This window comes from Antechinus flavipes, chromosome 2, assembly GCF_016432865.1.
Source record: "Antechinus flavipes isolate AdamAnt ecotype Samford, QLD, Australia chromosome 2, AdamAnt_v2, whole genome shotgun sequence".
Lineage (NCBI taxonomy): Eukaryota > Metazoa > Chordata > Mammalia > Dasyuromorphia > Dasyuridae > Antechinus > Antechinus flavipes.
The window spans coordinates 121,862,657-121,880,554 of record NC_067399.1 but is presented as its reverse complement, the minus strand read 5'-3'; the positions used below and the strand labels follow the sequence as shown (position 1 = coordinate 121,880,554).

At 34.3% G+C, this 17,898-nt stretch overlaps 1 protein-coding gene across 2 annotated transcripts in view; it reads right to left on the bottom strand.

The window, feature by feature from the left end:
- Nucleotides 1-11,838: 11,838 nt before the first annotated feature.
- Nucleotides 11,839-17,898, bottom strand: part of SLC23A2 (solute carrier family 23 member 2) — a 108,546-nt gene continuing 102,486 nt past the window's right edge. For both annotated transcript variants that reach the window (XM_051975458.1, XM_051975457.1), the window contains one exon: nt 11,839-17,109. In XM_051975458.1, the coding sequence (XP_051831418.1) occupies nt 16,877-17,109 (233 nt within the window). In that variant the 3' untranslated portion in view covers nt 11,839-16,876. The remainder of the gene's footprint in view (nt 17,110-17,898) is intronic.

Sequence of the window (17,898 nt, the reverse complement as noted above, 5' to 3'; positions counted from 1 at the left end):
ACATGAAAGAGAGACAATGTTTGGCATATTCTCCAGATAATACTAATAATAACTAGTATATATATGTCTATGTGTATGTAAATGGGTATAGTGCCTACAGTGTGCCAAAAATTAAATGGGTTACAAATATCTTCTCCTTAGATTCTCCCAATAGCCTTGGAGAAAGGCATTCTTGATAGCCCAATTTTACAGTTGAGGAAACTGAGGTAAACAGAAATTAGGTAATTTGCCCAGATTCATATAGCTAGTAAGTTATGTGAGGCTGGATTTCAATTCAAGTTTTCCTGTCTCCAGGCTCCACACTGTATCACCTGTACCATGTAGCTACCGCTAATAAATAATTTTTGACAAGATAATGCCCATGCATATAAAAATTTTTTAAAAAGAAAACATAAGGATAAATGTTTTCCTTAATCTGTGTGTATGTATATAGCTAGCTATATATCTATATCTATATCTATATACAGCATTATATATAATAGAGAATAATGAGAAGCCTTTCCAATAATAACTGGAGTATAAAGCAATGACGTCCAGTGTTATCATTACTATATAATGCTAGTAGTGCTAGAGATGCTAGCTAGAGCAATAAATCAAGAATAAGATGTCGAGTGTAAAACTAAGCAAAAAGGAAACAAAGTCACAGCTTTTTGTAGATGATATAACTTAGAGAATTTGAATCAATGAAAAATTAATTGAAACAATAACTTTTGTAAAGTTGTAGGATATATAATAAATCCATATAAATTGTCAGTATTTTTGTATTTTAACAATAATTTACAACAAGAAGAGATAGAGAAATTTTATTTCAGATAATCATAGAACACATAAAAATACTTAGGAGATTACTTACGAAGATAGATAGATAGATATAGATATAAATATAAAGATAGAGATATATGAATACTTGACAGTACTCTTCACAGAAATACAAATCTAAATAATTGTACTAATATTAATCACTCATGGATAAGTCAAGCCAATATAATAAAAATGGTAATGCTACTTAAATCAACTTACTTATTTAGTGGCATACCAATCACCAAAGGATTACTTTATAGAGTTAGAGAAAAATAATAAATAGATGCATCTGAAGAAACAAAAAGTCAAGAATATCAAGAGAAATCATGGGGGGAAATGATAAGGAAGGTGTCCTAGAAGTATCTGATCTCAAAGTATATTGTAAAGCAGCAATCATCAGAATAACTTGGTACTAGTTAAGAAACAGAAAGGTTAATCAGTGAAATAAATTACATAATGTTTTACTGAGGCAAACAAACACGACAGTCTAGTGTCTGATAAATCTAAGCATCCCAGCTACTGGGATAAGAATTCATAGACTTCTGGGAAAACCAGAAAGCATTCTGGAAATAGATAGGTATAGATCAACATCTCACAGCATGTGCCAAGATAATCTCTAAATGAACACATAACGTGGACATAAAGGATGACATCACAAATAAATATAGCTGTTACTGTGTACAATGATTTGCTCCATCCATCAGCTCATATACATTTAATCAAGTTTTTCTAACCATCTTGTTCATCATTTCCTATTGCACAATAGTTTTCCCTCACAATCATATACTACAACTTATTCAGCATTCCCCAATTGTTGAACATCCCTTCAATTTCCAATGCTTTGCACTGTAAAGGAAAAAAAAAAAAGCTCCTATATATTTTTATGCAAATAGGATCCTTTCCCTTCTTTGATTTCACTGGATACAGACTTAGTAATGATATTGAAAAGTAGCTCTCATTTTTATAAATTTTATAAATTTGATTCAGTTCTTTATATATTTGAGAAACAAGGCCTTTTTCAGAAAAACTTGCTGTATAATTTTTTATATTATTTCATTGTGTATGGTGCTTCTTAAAAAAATGTAGTTTCCCTGATTATCTCTTTTAATTCAGTCTATTTTTGTTTTTGTTTTGTCTGAGATTCTGACTGTTACACCTGCCTGGGAGAAATGTAGCTTTTTTTTCAGGGTTTTTTTTTATTATTATAACTTTTTATTTATAACATATATGCATGGATAATTTTTCAGCATTGACAATTGCAAAACCTTTTGTCCAACTTTTCCCCTCCTTCCCCACACCCCTTCCCCCAGATGGCAGGATGACCAATACATGTTAAATATGTTAAAGTATAAATTAAATAAATACATGTACACATGTCCATACAGTTATTTTGCAGTACAAAAAGAATTGGATTTTGAAATAGTGTACAATTAGCCTGTGAAGAAAATCAAAAAGGCAGGCAGACAAAAATAGAGGGATTGGGAATTCTATGTAGTGGCTCATAGTCATCTCCCAGAGTTCTTTCACTGGGTGTAGCTGGTTCAGTTCATTATTGCTCTATTGGGAACTGATTTGGTTCATCTCATTGTTGAAGAGGGCCGCATACATCAGAATTGATCATCATATACTGTTGTTGTTGAAGTATATAATGATCTCCTGGTCCAGCTCATTTCACTCAGCATCAGTTCATGTAAGTCTCTCCAAGCCTCTCTGTATTCATCTTGCTGGTCATTTCTTAAAGAACAATAATATTCCATAACGTTCATATATCACAATTTACTCAACCATTCTCCAATTTATGGGCTCCATTCATTTTCCAGCTTCTAGACACTACAAACAGGGCTGCTACAAACATTTTGGCACATACAGATCCCTTTCCCTTCTTTAGTATCTCTTTGGGGTATAAGCCCAGTAGAAACACTGCTGGATCAAAGGATATGCACAGTTTGATAACTTTTTGAGCATAGTTCCAAATTGCTCTCCAGAATGGCTGGATGTGTTCACAATTCCACCAGCCAATGTATTAGTGTCCCTGTTTTCCCACATCCCCTCCAATATTTGTCATTATCTTTCCCTGTCACTCTAGCCAATCTGACAGATGTGTAGTGGTATCTCAGAGTCGTCTTAATTTCTCTGATTAATAATGATTTGGAACATCTTTTCATATGGCTAGAAATAGTTTCAATTTCTTCATCTGAGAATTGTCTGTTCATATCCTTTGACCATTTATCAATTGGAGAATGACTTGAGAGAAATGTAGCTTTAATGGAATAGAGGACTTTCAAGCTCTTCTGATTAAAAGACTAATTAAATGCAAATACAAAAGTCCAAAGAAAACTAGAAAGGTAAATTCATTTGAGCAATTGGAAGGGACTATATAATAATGTTCTATAAGGAGAAAAAACAAGTTTTATTTCAGAAGTTTAATATCTCAAAGTATATTTAGGGAGTTAAATAAGAAAACAGACCTGAGGGTGGTCTGAGAGACTGATTCTGTAATGAGAATTTAAAGAGAAGAAAAAGGAAGGCAAAAAGAGGAATGTGAGTTTGTAATAGAATTTGCTGTTTCTCATCAATAGAGATATAGATAGATAGATAGATATGAAAGGGTAGGAGGAGAGAGCATCATGTCAACCTCACTCATATTTGAAAAAGACAAAACAAGGTTGAAGACATACACAAAAAGAGTTTAGTATAGAATATGCATCGACTCAATCTGAAAATAAGCAGAGATAGTAAAATTCAAAAGGAAGAGAATAGTTATGAACAAAACACATTTCCTAGTCCTGAAGGGGATATTACAAATAAGGGGAGGAGGAGGGAGAGTAAGAAATCAGAACCTAAGGAATGTCCATTACTTAGGCAATGACTAAACAACCTGTGAAAAATGAATATATCCTTTGAGGAAGGCACACTGAAAATTCATTTAATCATTTCCCAAACAGCTGCTCTCCTGGATTTAATAATTTCCAGAAACTTACCCTTCTGCAAAATGAAACTGACTTTGGAATTCACACGTCTTCAGATCATTTTCTACCCTACCTATAGAATTTTAAATGTTCCTGGTCTTTTACTACTCCATTCCCTGCTTTTCAGTTTCTTTTGTCTGCTATTTCTCCTTATTAGATTGTAAGCTCTTTGAGGATATGGACCATTTTATACTTTTTTTATATCCCTGATACTTAGCACAGCATCTCTGACAAAAAGGAAGGAAGCATGGAAGGAAAGAAGGGTAGAAAGAAGGAAGGATGGAAGGTAGAATGGAAGGAAGGATGGAAGGAAGGGAAGGGAAGGAGAGAGGAAGGAAGGAAAGGAGGAAGGGAGAGAGAAAGGGAGGGAGAAAGGGAGGGTGGGAGGAAGGTGTTAGTCTATATTCAAATGTCATCAATTCTTTCTCTGGAAAGAGGTGCATTTTTCATCATGATCCCTTCGGTATTGTGTTAAATCATTATATTGCTGAGAATAGCCAAGTCATTCATAGTTCTTCACCATACAATATTTTTGTTACTATGGATAATATTTTCTTGCTTCTGCTCTTTGCATCTTAATATATGATTTTTTTTAAAGGCAAATAGCATGATATAGGTATCCATAGTTTTATTTACCATCCTTTTTTTGCATTCAGCTTTGGATGTGGAAGTGATCTCTCTTTTTTTTTGGTGCTCGAGTTTAATATAAAAATATTATTTTAATGAGTGACAAGGGACAAAAGTATTGAGACAAGTTCATTATCTCAGGCTGGCTGTTTAATTTGCTCTGGAGTTCTTCAAAGTCTCAGAATGGCTCCCAAGGTGTAGAATTCTTTATTTCCATCTTCAATAATAAACATATCCTTATTTTTGTTCCTTAGGATCTGAATTCTGAATTTTAAGTCCGAATAAGGCACACGGTTGCAACCCTTCCCATCTCTTCCCTTCTACCTTTGTATAAAAATAAATAAAAAAATTTTAAAACCCAGCTTACATGATAAGTATTTGGGTGCATATCTTTCATTCAGTCAACAATTTATTAATTACCCACTGTATGCCAGTTATAGTGTTGGGGATACAAAGAAAAGCAAAATAATAATAATAATAATAATCCCTGCCCTCTAGGAGTGCTCACAATCTAATGGGAAAGACAGCATGCAGTCAATCGCATACAAATGAGTTAGATGTAGGATAAATGAAAGATAATCTCAGGAGGAAGAAACTAAATTAAACTAGGTTAAAACTAACTTATACACTAGAATAGTTTTCATTTTTAGAGGGGAAAACAGTTTTATTGAGGTGTAAAGTTGCACAAAGAATTTTGGGATAGTGGATTACCAAACATGCTCACAAAGATTTGATTCGGAATAAAAATTCTGAATGGACAAACTTGGCTCCCCTTGCAGGGAAAGACGGATTCTTTTTTGCACCAGTTTGGGAAACACAATTGGGTCCAACTGAGCCAAATGGACTAGATACTTAGATTTCATCTTAGACTAAGAGCAGCTCTGAGATGATACTTTACACTCCCCAGGCTTCCTATCTCTTGAACAAGGCTTTTCAACAATTCATTAAGCCTCACTCTGGAGAGGAGGAGGTATTATTTCCTCGATGAGTAGATTAAGACACAGAAAAGGTGAGTTTGTTATTTAAGAGCATAGACTTAGAGCTGAAAGCCATCTGCGAGGTCATTCAGTCCAACCTGCCTGAGCAGGAGGAAGCTCTGTGGAGAAGACCCTCTGGGCCTATGCCAGAAGCAACGGAATGGGGAAGGGATTTTCTCCTTCTCTTCACCATTGACCATGTAATTTTGCTTCAAAGACAATGTCGCTGCCAAGGGGCAGAGGAACACACTCTCCAGAGACACAGAGGCAGTGATTTGGCCCTAGATTCTTGGATCAGAATTGGCAGAATCAACTTTAAGGGGAAAAAAGCTAACATTTATATAGTGCTTATATATATGTATATATACATATACACACACACATACACATATCCTTATTTTTGTTCCTTAGGATCTGAATTCTGAATTTTAAGTCTGAATAAGGCACACGGTTGCAACCCCTCCCATCTCTTCCCTTCTACTTTTATATGTGCCATATTCAGACTTAAAATTCAGATGTATGTATTCATGTATATGTGTATTTATACATTTTATATGCTAATTAAATACTTTGTAATTATTATCTCACTAGATCCTCACAATATTCTTAGAAGGTAGTTATTATTTTCCCTATTTTACAAATGAGGAAAGTGAGGCAAATTTTCCCAGAATCATCCAGATCCTAAGTATTTCAGCCTGGTTTTGAATTCAGGTATTTCTGACTCCAACTCCAGTGCTCTACCGCATAATAGCTACTATTTGTGTGGTTTTTAGGGTTTCAAAGCATTTGTACATATTATATTATTTGATTCTCACAACAACCCTGTGAAGAAGCTATTTATTATTATCCAGAAACAGGATAAGTGACTTGCCCAAGTTCACGTAACTTTTAGGTATCTGAGATAGAATTTGAATTTAGGTCATTCCTGACTGTTATATCCAACATTCTATCTAATGTTCGACTTACCTTTCCTTCTTTAAGGGAGTTAATTGACTAGTCTTTGTCCAGTCAATGACCTTGCTCCTTTTATTTCAATTAAGGAAAGCCCTTTACATGTAATAGGGAATAGTCAATCAGCAAATTCCATGAAGGAGAAATTTTTTCATACTTGGGATATGAATATTAAGAGTTATGAAGTGGGGATAGGACTGGCTTGGCTTATGTAATTTTTATTTGAAAATTGACATTGCTTCTGGAAATATAGGATGAGATCTAATGAAAGGTCCTTGCTCCAGAATTTGGGGCACCCACAAGTATTTTGTAACTTGTTTTAGTTTGCTAAACCTATGGTAGAGAGATAGGTTCTATCACTTGGCTACTGAATTGGAATTGGAATATATTCAAAGGGATTTGTTATTCACTTGCATCTAACTTTTCATGACCTGTTTGGTGTTTTCTTGGCAGAGATGCTGAAGTGGTTTGCCATTTCCTTCTCCAGCTCATTTTACAGATAAGGGAACTGAGGCAAACAGATTTAAGGGACTTACTCAGAATCACACAGCTAATAAGTGTCCAAGGCTGGATTTGAACTCAAGAAGATAGTCTTCCTTACTCTTTATCCATTGTGCCATTTAACTAGTAACTTGATATTTATCTTTTCTATTAGCCAATAGAAAGCATGCTCTAATCCATTGAACAGGGAGAAGTCTTGGGCTTTCCCCCATTTGAGGTTACAAAATTATATTACAAAGATTAAACATTATGACCAAGCAGATTCATACCAGGGATACAGAGATGATTGGACATCAAAAAAACTACTAATGTAATTGACTATGTAAATTATAAAAATAACAAAAATCATGGTAGAATATCAATTGATGCAGAAAAAACATTTGATAAAGTTCAACACTCAATTCTATTTTTAAAAAAAACCACTTGAAAGTATAGGCATAAATGGGCTTTTCCTTAAAATGATAAGAAGTATTTATGTAAAAACATTACCAAGCATTATTTGTAATGGGAATAAACTAGAAATTTTCTCAGTAAGATCAAGTGTGAAACAAGAATGGCCACTGTCACCAAGATTATTCAGTATTGTATTGGAAACGTTAGCAATAGCAATTAAAGGCAAAAAATGAGGCAGAAGAATAAGAATAGGGAATGAAGTAATACAACTTTTTCTTTTTTGCAGATGATATGATGATATATATGGAAAATTCTAAAGACTCAACTAAAAATTAAAACAATATTTCAGAGAAGTAGCAGAATATAAAATGAATCCACATAAATCATTAGTATTCCTTATATATCACCAACAGAATCCTACAGGAAAAGATAGCTTAGAGATATCCCATTTAAAATAACTCTAGATAGTATAAAATAGCTGGGAATACACCTACCGAAACAAACTCAGAATTTATATGCAAAAACATAGAAATTTTGTATACAAATAAAATCAGGTTTAAATAAATGGAGAAATGTCATTTATTCAGGGGTAGGCAGAGCCAATATAATAAAAAAGAGAACAAATTAATCTATATGTTCAATACCATATCAATTAAATCACCAAAAATTATTTTATTAAGCTAGAAAAAAATAACACATTCATCTATAAGAACAAAAGGTCAAGAAAGTCAAAGGAGCTAATGGGGAAAAAATGTAAAAGAAGGAGATTTAGCAGCACCAGATCTTAAACTATATTTTAAGACAGTAATTATCAAAACTATCTGGTACTGACTAAGAAGCAGAAAGATAGATCATAATAGAATAGATATGTGATCTACAGCAGCAAATGAATACCTTTGCACAATGCTTAAAAATGTAGACAAATTCTGGGGACAAGATTTTATTATTTACTAAAAATGCTTAGGAAAGCTGGAAAGCAATCTATCAGAAACTGGGCATAAACCAATATCTTACCAAAATAAGATTAAATGGATACATGACCCAAATATAAAAAGAAACATTACAAGAAAATTTTAAAAATACGAAACCTATTACTTATCATTTGTGGATATGTGAACAATTTATGAACAAGAGAATATTGAGATGTAGTTTTCATACAAATAAAACAATTATTGCCAAGGTCAGAAGAAAAGCAAAAAACTGGGGGAAAATATTTATAAACAGTTCCTCAGATAATTATCTCAGATATCAAGACATTCCCCAATTGATTGTCAAAGGATAGGAATAGGCAGTTTTCCAATGAATTGTTCCAAAACAGTTTATAGTTATATGAAAAAAAAATGTTCTAAATCATTATTCATTAGGAAAATGCAAATTAAATTATCAAAGAAATGAAAATATCTATATATTTGATGCCATCACAATTAAATTACCAAAAAAATTGTCTTATGAAGCTAGAAAAAAACAATAAAATTCTTTCAGAAGAACAAAAGATCAAGAATATCAACAGAACTAATGGGGAAAATATAAAGGAAGGAAATTAGAGTTAGAGAAGGAATTAGTGAAATGCAAATTAAGATATTGACATCATTTTACACTAAATGTTAGAAGGGGAAAGTGACAAATGTTGGAAAGGATGTGGAAAAATTGGGACTTTAATTCATTGTTGGTGGATCTGTGAGCTAATCCATTCATCTTGGAGAGAGATTTGAAATTATGTCCATTAGGTCCATTTCCCAAGATGATTAGAGGAAATATTTATTATAGCAACTCTCATTATGGTGGCAAAAAAACAAAAATTGCAGGGATGCTTGTCAATTGGGGAATGGTTAAAAAAAAATGTGGTACATGTTCATGATTACTCTTGTATAAAAACATGAGCTCAATGGTTTTAGAAAAGCTTGGCAAGACTTCCATGAAATAATGAAGATAAAATGAGAACAATCAAGAGAATATTGTATATGATAACAGCAATATTGTTTTAAGATCAGGAATTCTTTCTTTTTTTTTTGAGGCAATTAGGATTAAATGACTTGCACAGGGTCACACAGCTAGTAAGAGAATGAGAATGAATTTAAACCCACATCTTTCTGATTCCAGGCCCAGCACTTTATCTACTGTGTTATTTCGCTAACCATGTTGCAGGTTAATTATTTCCAGTTGAAAGGTAAGGCAGAAGCCCCTTAATTATACTGTTAAATAGTTTTTGAAATATGAACATTTCTTTTGCACATGTATTAAAATTCAACAATAACTGCTAGAAGTGAAATTTGAGATCAGAAAATAACTTAATGCAAATGTGTTGGAGATGGACATTTTGCTTGTTGTTTTAACTTTTGACATGATGGGCAATGTATAAAACAACTAGACATTATTTGTGGTGTTAACAATGTTAGTTGTCATCAAGTTGACTTTACTGCATTTGAAATTTCACATATAAATATTGCTTAGCTGTGTAATTTTATGTTGCTTTAGTTAAGAAATAATATCAAATCTGAAGTAAAATTTGATTTGCAAAGTCCTGTGGGTTTGATAATGGTGCTCCTTATCAAGGAACTCCTAAAGGAGTTCTTGTTCAGAAAAACTTCAATCTTGGCCCTGAGCTCAAGAAAACCATGAGAAAACATTTTCCCCCTCTTTCCTTATTTTAACATGATGAGTATTCATTAATGATAAAAAAAAAAAAAAAAAAGTGTTGCAGCCCACAAAACACTGTTGAGTTTCAGCCATGTCACTGTGATTTGGAATATACCAAGCAGCATTCAGAATAAGTGAGAGCACCATAGAGTCTCTGTCACAATTACTAGCTTTGTCATTATGCGATAGAAACAGCCATAGATAAATACAAATTAATTAAATGGCTATGCTCCAATAAAACTTTATTTGTGGAAGCTGAAATTTGAATTTTATATAATTTTCTAAACTTCTAAGGAATAATAATAACACCTAAGAACTGACATTGTTTGAATACAGACTGAAGCATGCTATTTTTCATTTTCTTTCACTTTTTCTTCTTTCATTCATCTTCTTTCACAAAATGACTAAAATGGAAATGTTATATATAATTTAATATGTATAACCTATATCTGATTGCTTACCATCTCAGAAAGAGGAAAGGAGAGGGAGGGATAGAATTTGGAATTCAAAATTTTAAATAAAAGCATTAAATTTTTTTTTTTCTGTGTGATCCTGGACGTCACAAAAACAACAAAAATCCCTCAAAACATGTATATAATAATCAATCACCTATTATGTCCCAGGTACTGTGTGCTAAGTGATTTTACAAGTACTTTGATCCTTGGGATGAAACAACCACTTTAGGAAGCAGGTGTTATCATTATCCTTGTTTTACAATTGAGGAAAAAGATTAAATGACTTGTCCAGGATCACACATTTATTAAGGGTTTGAGGCTAGATTTGAACTCTGGTCTTTGACTCTATGCCCATCCCTCTAACCATTGTGCTACCCAGCTGCCTGATTTTAGGGAATCATTTAGTCAAAGATTTCAAAATCACAGAAGGAATCTCAGAAAATGTCTGTTCTAATTTCTTGTTTTACAGTTGAAGAAACCAAGACCTAGTAAGACTTGTGCCTGTGGTCACATAGCTAATTATTAATAGCACAATAAAGACCTGGAGCTATAAAGAAGTGTGACTTCGCTTGATCACTGAGTTCCCTTTAAGAATACTACTTAGGGGGAATTCAATGAAAATTTTAGCTTATGATTCCTAGAAGGCCACCTAAAAGTCAGGGAAGCATATCATGGTATCATGGGGGAGACAATTAACCCTGTGCTTCACCGTCAATGGCTATGCTATTTTTTGATTTCAGGGCTGTAATTTTGTTGATTTGTGTGAAAACAGATCTTTAGTAGCTAAGACTTAAGTGACTACCTTGGTGACACAGCCGTTATAGATAAGAGAAAGGAAGGACTCTTTAAACCAGATCACCTTGACTCACAAACAGCCATGTTCATGCTCACACTTTGGCTCTTTGTCAGTCTCATTTCTTCCCAGAATTTCAGCAAAGAGTTTAGGAAATGTGATGGGCACAGAAATTTTTTAAATTTGGAAAGGACTTCAGCCCCCTAGCTAGTTCAGACGAGACTACTCCTTTCCCCCAAAAAAATCTCCGCCCCCCCACCAATCAAGAATAGTGAACTGTTGGAGGATAAAGATATGGTTAGGTTGGAGACAAGTGCACAAATTAGCTATTTCAGCAAGAGTCGAGTGCAACCTGTTTTCCCATTCCAACCAGAGGATTAATCAATCCCTTGGGATCAAGGCTCAGATTACAATTAAATTAGGTCAGAGATTTCCAGTCCTGCCTTCTCCCCTCTTCCCTTCCCACCCCACCCCTTTTGCCCAGACATGGGACAAAAATGAGAGAGGCAAATACTATTGAAATTTCCTCATAAATTGAATAGGTTATTAAGACACTTTGGAGTCTTTGGGTTGTTTAAATGTCTACCACAAGAATACAGTGTCCTTGTTTTACCTGTCAATGAATGACACCTTCATCCTCTCATCAACCACAAGCTATCTGAACTTTTCAATATGATTTGTATTATCTCTAAAAATCTAGTTTACTGGTAAAAGATGACACAGAAACACAGGACTGCATCTAGGTCAGCTTTTATTTATACTGAACAGCTTTAAAAATACAGAATAAAATAGCTTTATCTCTACTATTTATTCACAACATCTGGTCCAAATATTACATATTTTTAAATATTTAAACGTTTAATGAAGCCATGTTAGAAAAACAATATGAAATCTTTTAAAAACTCCATAAAAGAATTACACATCTCAAACCCTTCCCCATCCCTCCCCCCCAAAAGAAAAACCAAACCCTTGGTATGTAAAATAATAAAAAGACAAACAAAAGAGAAAAATAAAAACAAACCCTCCCCCCAAAACACGAAAAAACTCCGAAAGGTTTACAGCCAAATTCAGCCACAAAACTCATGGAAAATATAGGCATCCCCACTGTTTTAAGAGCATCCAGTCTGTTAACATGTCAAAAGTTGTTCTGAACCAACAAAAAAATACAATAATTTGAATTATCAGCAAGATGGCCACACTGGTCAAGATGTCCTAAGTGCTTGAAAAATACAAACAGCAATCTAAGCACATTTGATAGTAATAATATATATAGTGATGACAATGCACAGTCACACTCAACAAGATGGGAATGTTTTTGGATGCTGCTAAAATGAATTCCTCAGTACAAAAAGTAGTTCAGCACAAAGCCGGATGGATGGATCCTTCGGCAAAAATAAACAAGTGTATGGCCTTCTTGCAATACTGCTAATAACTGGCAGACTGTGATGATGCAGGAGATGTCGTATTCTCTTAAAAGCCACAATAAGAAATACTAAGATATATACAGCATGTGGGAATTAAGTCATTGGTCACTATTTCAATTAGGTCTCTTTGACTAAGGGAGAGAGTTGCCTTTTTTTCATTTGTGGAGTTGAAAGTGGCCACCCCATTCGAGCATTGCATTTGTGTTAGGGAAATTACATACTGTACATTGATACAGGAATTATGTACTTTGTATAGCACAAAGAGATGCGAACTGTGTGTCCAACATCTAATGGTTAAGCTATTTTGAAACTAGCTAAGTCAGTCGTTGTTAACCTGCAGTCCCCTTTATGTCACAATTAAATTTAACCTACTGAATGTTCTCTCTCCCCATAATCCTGAAACTCTTGGTATAAAGATATTGCCACAGCTGATTGTTCTCTGACTGATGCATTTGGCTTAACCACTTTTGTGGCACATAAAAGCACTGAGGATTACATCTGCAAATGTTCACTCTAATTTCCTAGTACCAATATTTCAGCAGGGACATGAATAAAAGAAACAACTTCAGTTTTTTGTTATAAAACAGAAGCATGGGTAAACAAAGTATACACAACTAACTAGAGATTCATCAATGGAGAAATTCTATTATCACATGACATTGTCATGAAAATCATATCACTCCCTCCCTGGAAACCTGTGACCATTATCCTGGGTGGAAATGTTATTTTAATATATGGAAATACTGCAATATTCATGTACAAACCAAGCTGTTATATTTAAAGTCTGTATTCAAAGATATAAAGCAAATCCTGTGGATCTGTCACACATGGAGACATGACTGCTTCTCCTAGTTCACTGGTCATTCACCTGGTGTGACCTGGTGCATTTATTCTGGTCAATTACAGGTAGTTTGCAACAAAACTGAAATCTGTGGGTTCCTTTAAACAAGAACCTGAATTTCAGTGTATTAATTCTGAACGATTCTCAATTATACTGCTGGTAAATTAGAGAAATCCAGGGTGAGTTTCCAATTCTATGACTGTGGTAAAGAAAGTATTTCTGCCATGAATTGGGGGATGGGACACTCTTTTCTGTTTTTCATTCTGAACATATCAGGCTTTTTATATATTTTATACTATATATTCGATTTAGTGGACAAACAATTCAGCAAATTGCCCCATTCCACACAAAAAAATGCAGTGTGACAGACACACTCAATTCACCCTTATGTTATCCTCAGCTTCATACCTAGCTATTTTTATAAACAGAAACTAAAAACATAACAAATTAACCCCCTGCACCAAATCAGCATCTTTTGTTCCACAGCTTGCTTGCTGGCAATTGAGACTGCACTCTATTATGTGATTAACTTTAGGTGCTATGTTTATGCAAGAAATTTATTATTGTCCAATTCAAACACTGGATTCCTACACCACGTTCTGGTTACATTGTCAATTCCTGGCAAATGGCCCCATTGGGGACCTGGTATATTGTTCTCTTTACTACATTTCAGTCCCTGCTTCACATAATAGTTCAAAAAGGACCCCCTAATTTGGCAATTCCCAAAGTTCATCCCACACCAAACATCACATCAGGGTGGGAAATTCTCTCTAGAGAAAGTCCAGTTACATGGATGGTACAAAGCAAGACATTTTCCAAGGCTGAAAGAGTTGAAAACAACAGCTCCCGAATCTTTTGCAACAAGAGTTTCAGAAGCAGTTTGGCATCTGAACCTTAACACACACATTTTTTATACTGTTTAGTGGAAGAAAAATATCAAAAAGGCAAGTCATCCATATTAACCAGTATGTTATTACTGAATTACACTGGTAAGTGTTAAATCATTCTGGTGAAATATTTGACAGCTTTACTGCGCCGAACAGTTAGAAATAGTGTCAAGGCATACTTACCAAACACCATCAATTTAGCATAGTTTTCTCCATTTGTCAGGGAAAAGGAATCAGACAGGGCTAAACAAAGCACAGCTTAACACAGCATGGTATATTGCTTGTCTCACAACGAAAAAGACAAGATTGACTGAACCACTAGTTGATTTTCTTTTGAACAACACTACATCTAATATACACTAAAACAGCCAGAACTTTAACATATAAAACCACAAGCAATTCTGAATACATGTGCTTCATTTAATCTGTAATAAGATCTTGGCACGAAATGCAGACAAGCCAGGGTGTCTTAATGCAATGCTCACTTTAGCTCAAGCTTCCTGGAGTCAAAGGGTTAAAAACATATAGCTTATTTAGCCAACAATCTAAAAATACAACTAAGTTGATCTCAAAGTGCTTCTCTCCTATTTATAACAAACTAATCTTAACACTGACTTGAGTGCCAAGACTGGAGTTTCTTAAACTAGAAATGGAGGCAAAATGAACTATTGCAAAAAGAGTTGTATGTTATTTGAAATTATCCATTTTGGTTCCTTTTAGCTGCTCAAACAGAAGCTGATTAACCATCTTCAGGATCTGGTATAAATGTAGTCATCTCACTAAGTTTCTGACTTTTCTCCTTTTTTTACCTTTCCCTGAGCTGATAACTCCAAATCAAATAAACAGGCTATTTTTATTAATAGTTTAGTGTTCTCAATTAGAGTGCTCAGCAAGGGAGCAGGTGTTAAGGCAACATTCAACCAAATGCCTCTCACTTAGAGTGGATCAGTAAACAAAAAGAAAAAGAGAAGGCTTTATTCAGACAGGTAGTACAACCATGCAGACTACCTTGGTAATATCCAGCAGATATCAAAATGGCAAATTATTGAATGTTTCCATGAGCTAAAACAGCTTAAAAATCTCTTCTGTGAATAGCTGTGCAATAATAAAGATTTTTATGGAGACATTCCATAAACTGAAGTAAATGGATTTACTCAGATATTAGGTCATTCAATGCTGATTGATTCACTTATTCTTTCTCCTTGATCTTATATTAAAGCAAGACTCAGAGGAAAATTATGGCCTTCCCATGCTCTGGTCAAGTAGTCAGTTCAGATACATTTTTAAAAAAGAGTTATAGCATAAACCTTCATTTGATCAAGACATACAAAATGCAAGCACAGAAATATTATACTGGCCTTAAGAGCACATTATATTAAGCTTCCCTGATGATTTCCATGGCATTGCAAATGCGAGTTCTTTTTCCTGTTTTTCTTTGGGGAATGGAGTGGGTGGGTGAGGGGACAATGGTGGATCACATCAAAATTGGACGGATCACAATGAAAAACACTGATGTCAAATTAATTTGTAATAAGAGCATTAAACGTGAATATAGAATCACAATTATGAAGGCCTAATAACTAACAACATCCATATTACAGGAGAGCCAAGATGTTCAGCTAACAATGACTGATACTCTCAGATGATAGATACTCTGTACCTATTCAAAAATCCAGGGCATAAGGATATAGTAATAAATTATCTCCTAGCAGACTTTTAGGCAGGATAGTGTTGATAATTTGATCATGAAAGACAGCAGGTTAATAGTCAATAGATATTGATTAAAAGAACACATGACCCATATCCTCTTCTCCCAGATTCATTCAAAACAAGTATGTGTGATTTTCACAAATGCATGTCTACATAAACCATAGGGCAATCCATTCCATAATTCTAGCTCGAGAAATATTTCTGAAATACAAATGCAAGAGGAGAATTATGACTATATTGACTATTAAGTCAAAATGATGCAGGAAAAAATGTATTTTTGCTTTCCCCAAGACTTTTTTTAGGCACAGATGACATGAAGAATTATGAAAAAACTATCCAAGGAAGTAAGTTCGAGTGGCTTGAAGGACCAAAAGTCTTTCTAGGGCAGAGATAGGTCCTGTGAATTTGCCTGTGCAATGAGTACAGAAAATCTAGGTGAGGAAGAGAAAATGTTGACAGGCATCTTGGATGACTTGGCATGCAGTCAAACATTCAGAATGCTAGGATAAGACAGCACATATCCAAAACGATACTACACATTTACCAAGAAAGAGGAATGAATAAAACAAAAACAACCCCCCACCCCCCAAAAAAAGAACAAAAAAGCCACAACGAATTCCAAATATCTCTCTTCCACAGGAGGATCAGGAATTTTCAGGCGCAGCTATCATTGCCAGCAATGGATGCCCTGAAAAGAGCCAGGATCAAGGATTTAAATAATAAGATGGTCAAGACACTATATTAGACAATATCACCACCCACAACAGAAAAGCTATTTATAATCAGTCTCGGCTCTGGGTTTCAAAATTTAAATGCAGATATACAAAACATATATTTTAATGCTTATTAATCAGCAAAGAACTTCAAATACATCTTTTACTACAACTAGATTATATAATTTCAACTAAGGCTATACAGTAGCCTCTGAATCTTCATCTGAATTTCTGCAGTTAGTGCTTTTCCTGAAACCTTTCCATGTGTAACCCATGAAGGTTGGGCTGATGGGCAAATAACTGAAGCATCGGAATTTTTTGATAATGTTCATGCCAAATGGCAAATCATAGGATTCCATGCCATCAAGTGATTTACTTCCTTTTCCAACTCCTTTCTTCCATTTCCGTATTCCTCTTTCTTCTGGAGTACCTGTTAAAAACCAGGATGAAGCACAGAATGAGGAGAAGGACCCAAGGAGGGGAGGAGGAAGGGGGAAGAAAACAAACACATTAATTTAACAACCTTATTAAGAGGAACAAAGTTCTGCTTTAAAGAAAACTTTCATAGCAAGGTAATACTGGAATAAATATTGCCCTTGGAATAAAGAATGAATTTCTGCTCAAGTCCTGAGTTAAGAAGTAGATAGAATACTATGCTAAACAATACCTTGCCCACTTGCTATTGTGTTTGATGTGTGATAGAAAGTATAAAAAAGGATGTAGAGTCAAGAAAGACTTGGGTTTAAAGCACTGGTTATAACATTCCACAAGGTACACCTGAGGGCAAAATGTTTGTCCTTTCTGTAACCTGATTTCTTCTTATCTAAAATAAAGGATATTATGAGAAATACTATATTAATTGTAACTTGTCACTTAAGAGGATGGATTATGATGGAAAGAGCTCTGAATTCAGAGTAATGAAAGTGAGATTCTCACTGATTTGCCTTCCAGAAAGCTGTATAACTTTGGGAAAGTCACTTTCTATATCTGGACTTTTCTTACCTGTAACGTAAGAATTGTTTTGAAAAAAGACACTAAAGAAAAATCTGTGGTATTTATTTACATGATCCTTTCTAATCAGAACAGTTGGTTAGAATCTATGAGAAGGAATCAAAGACTTTCTAGTTTGAAAGAAACTTCAGCAGCAGTCTAATCCAGTCTCTCTGAAAAAAAAAGAATCTTTACTCCAGTTTATGCCACAAATGATAATCTAGGCCTG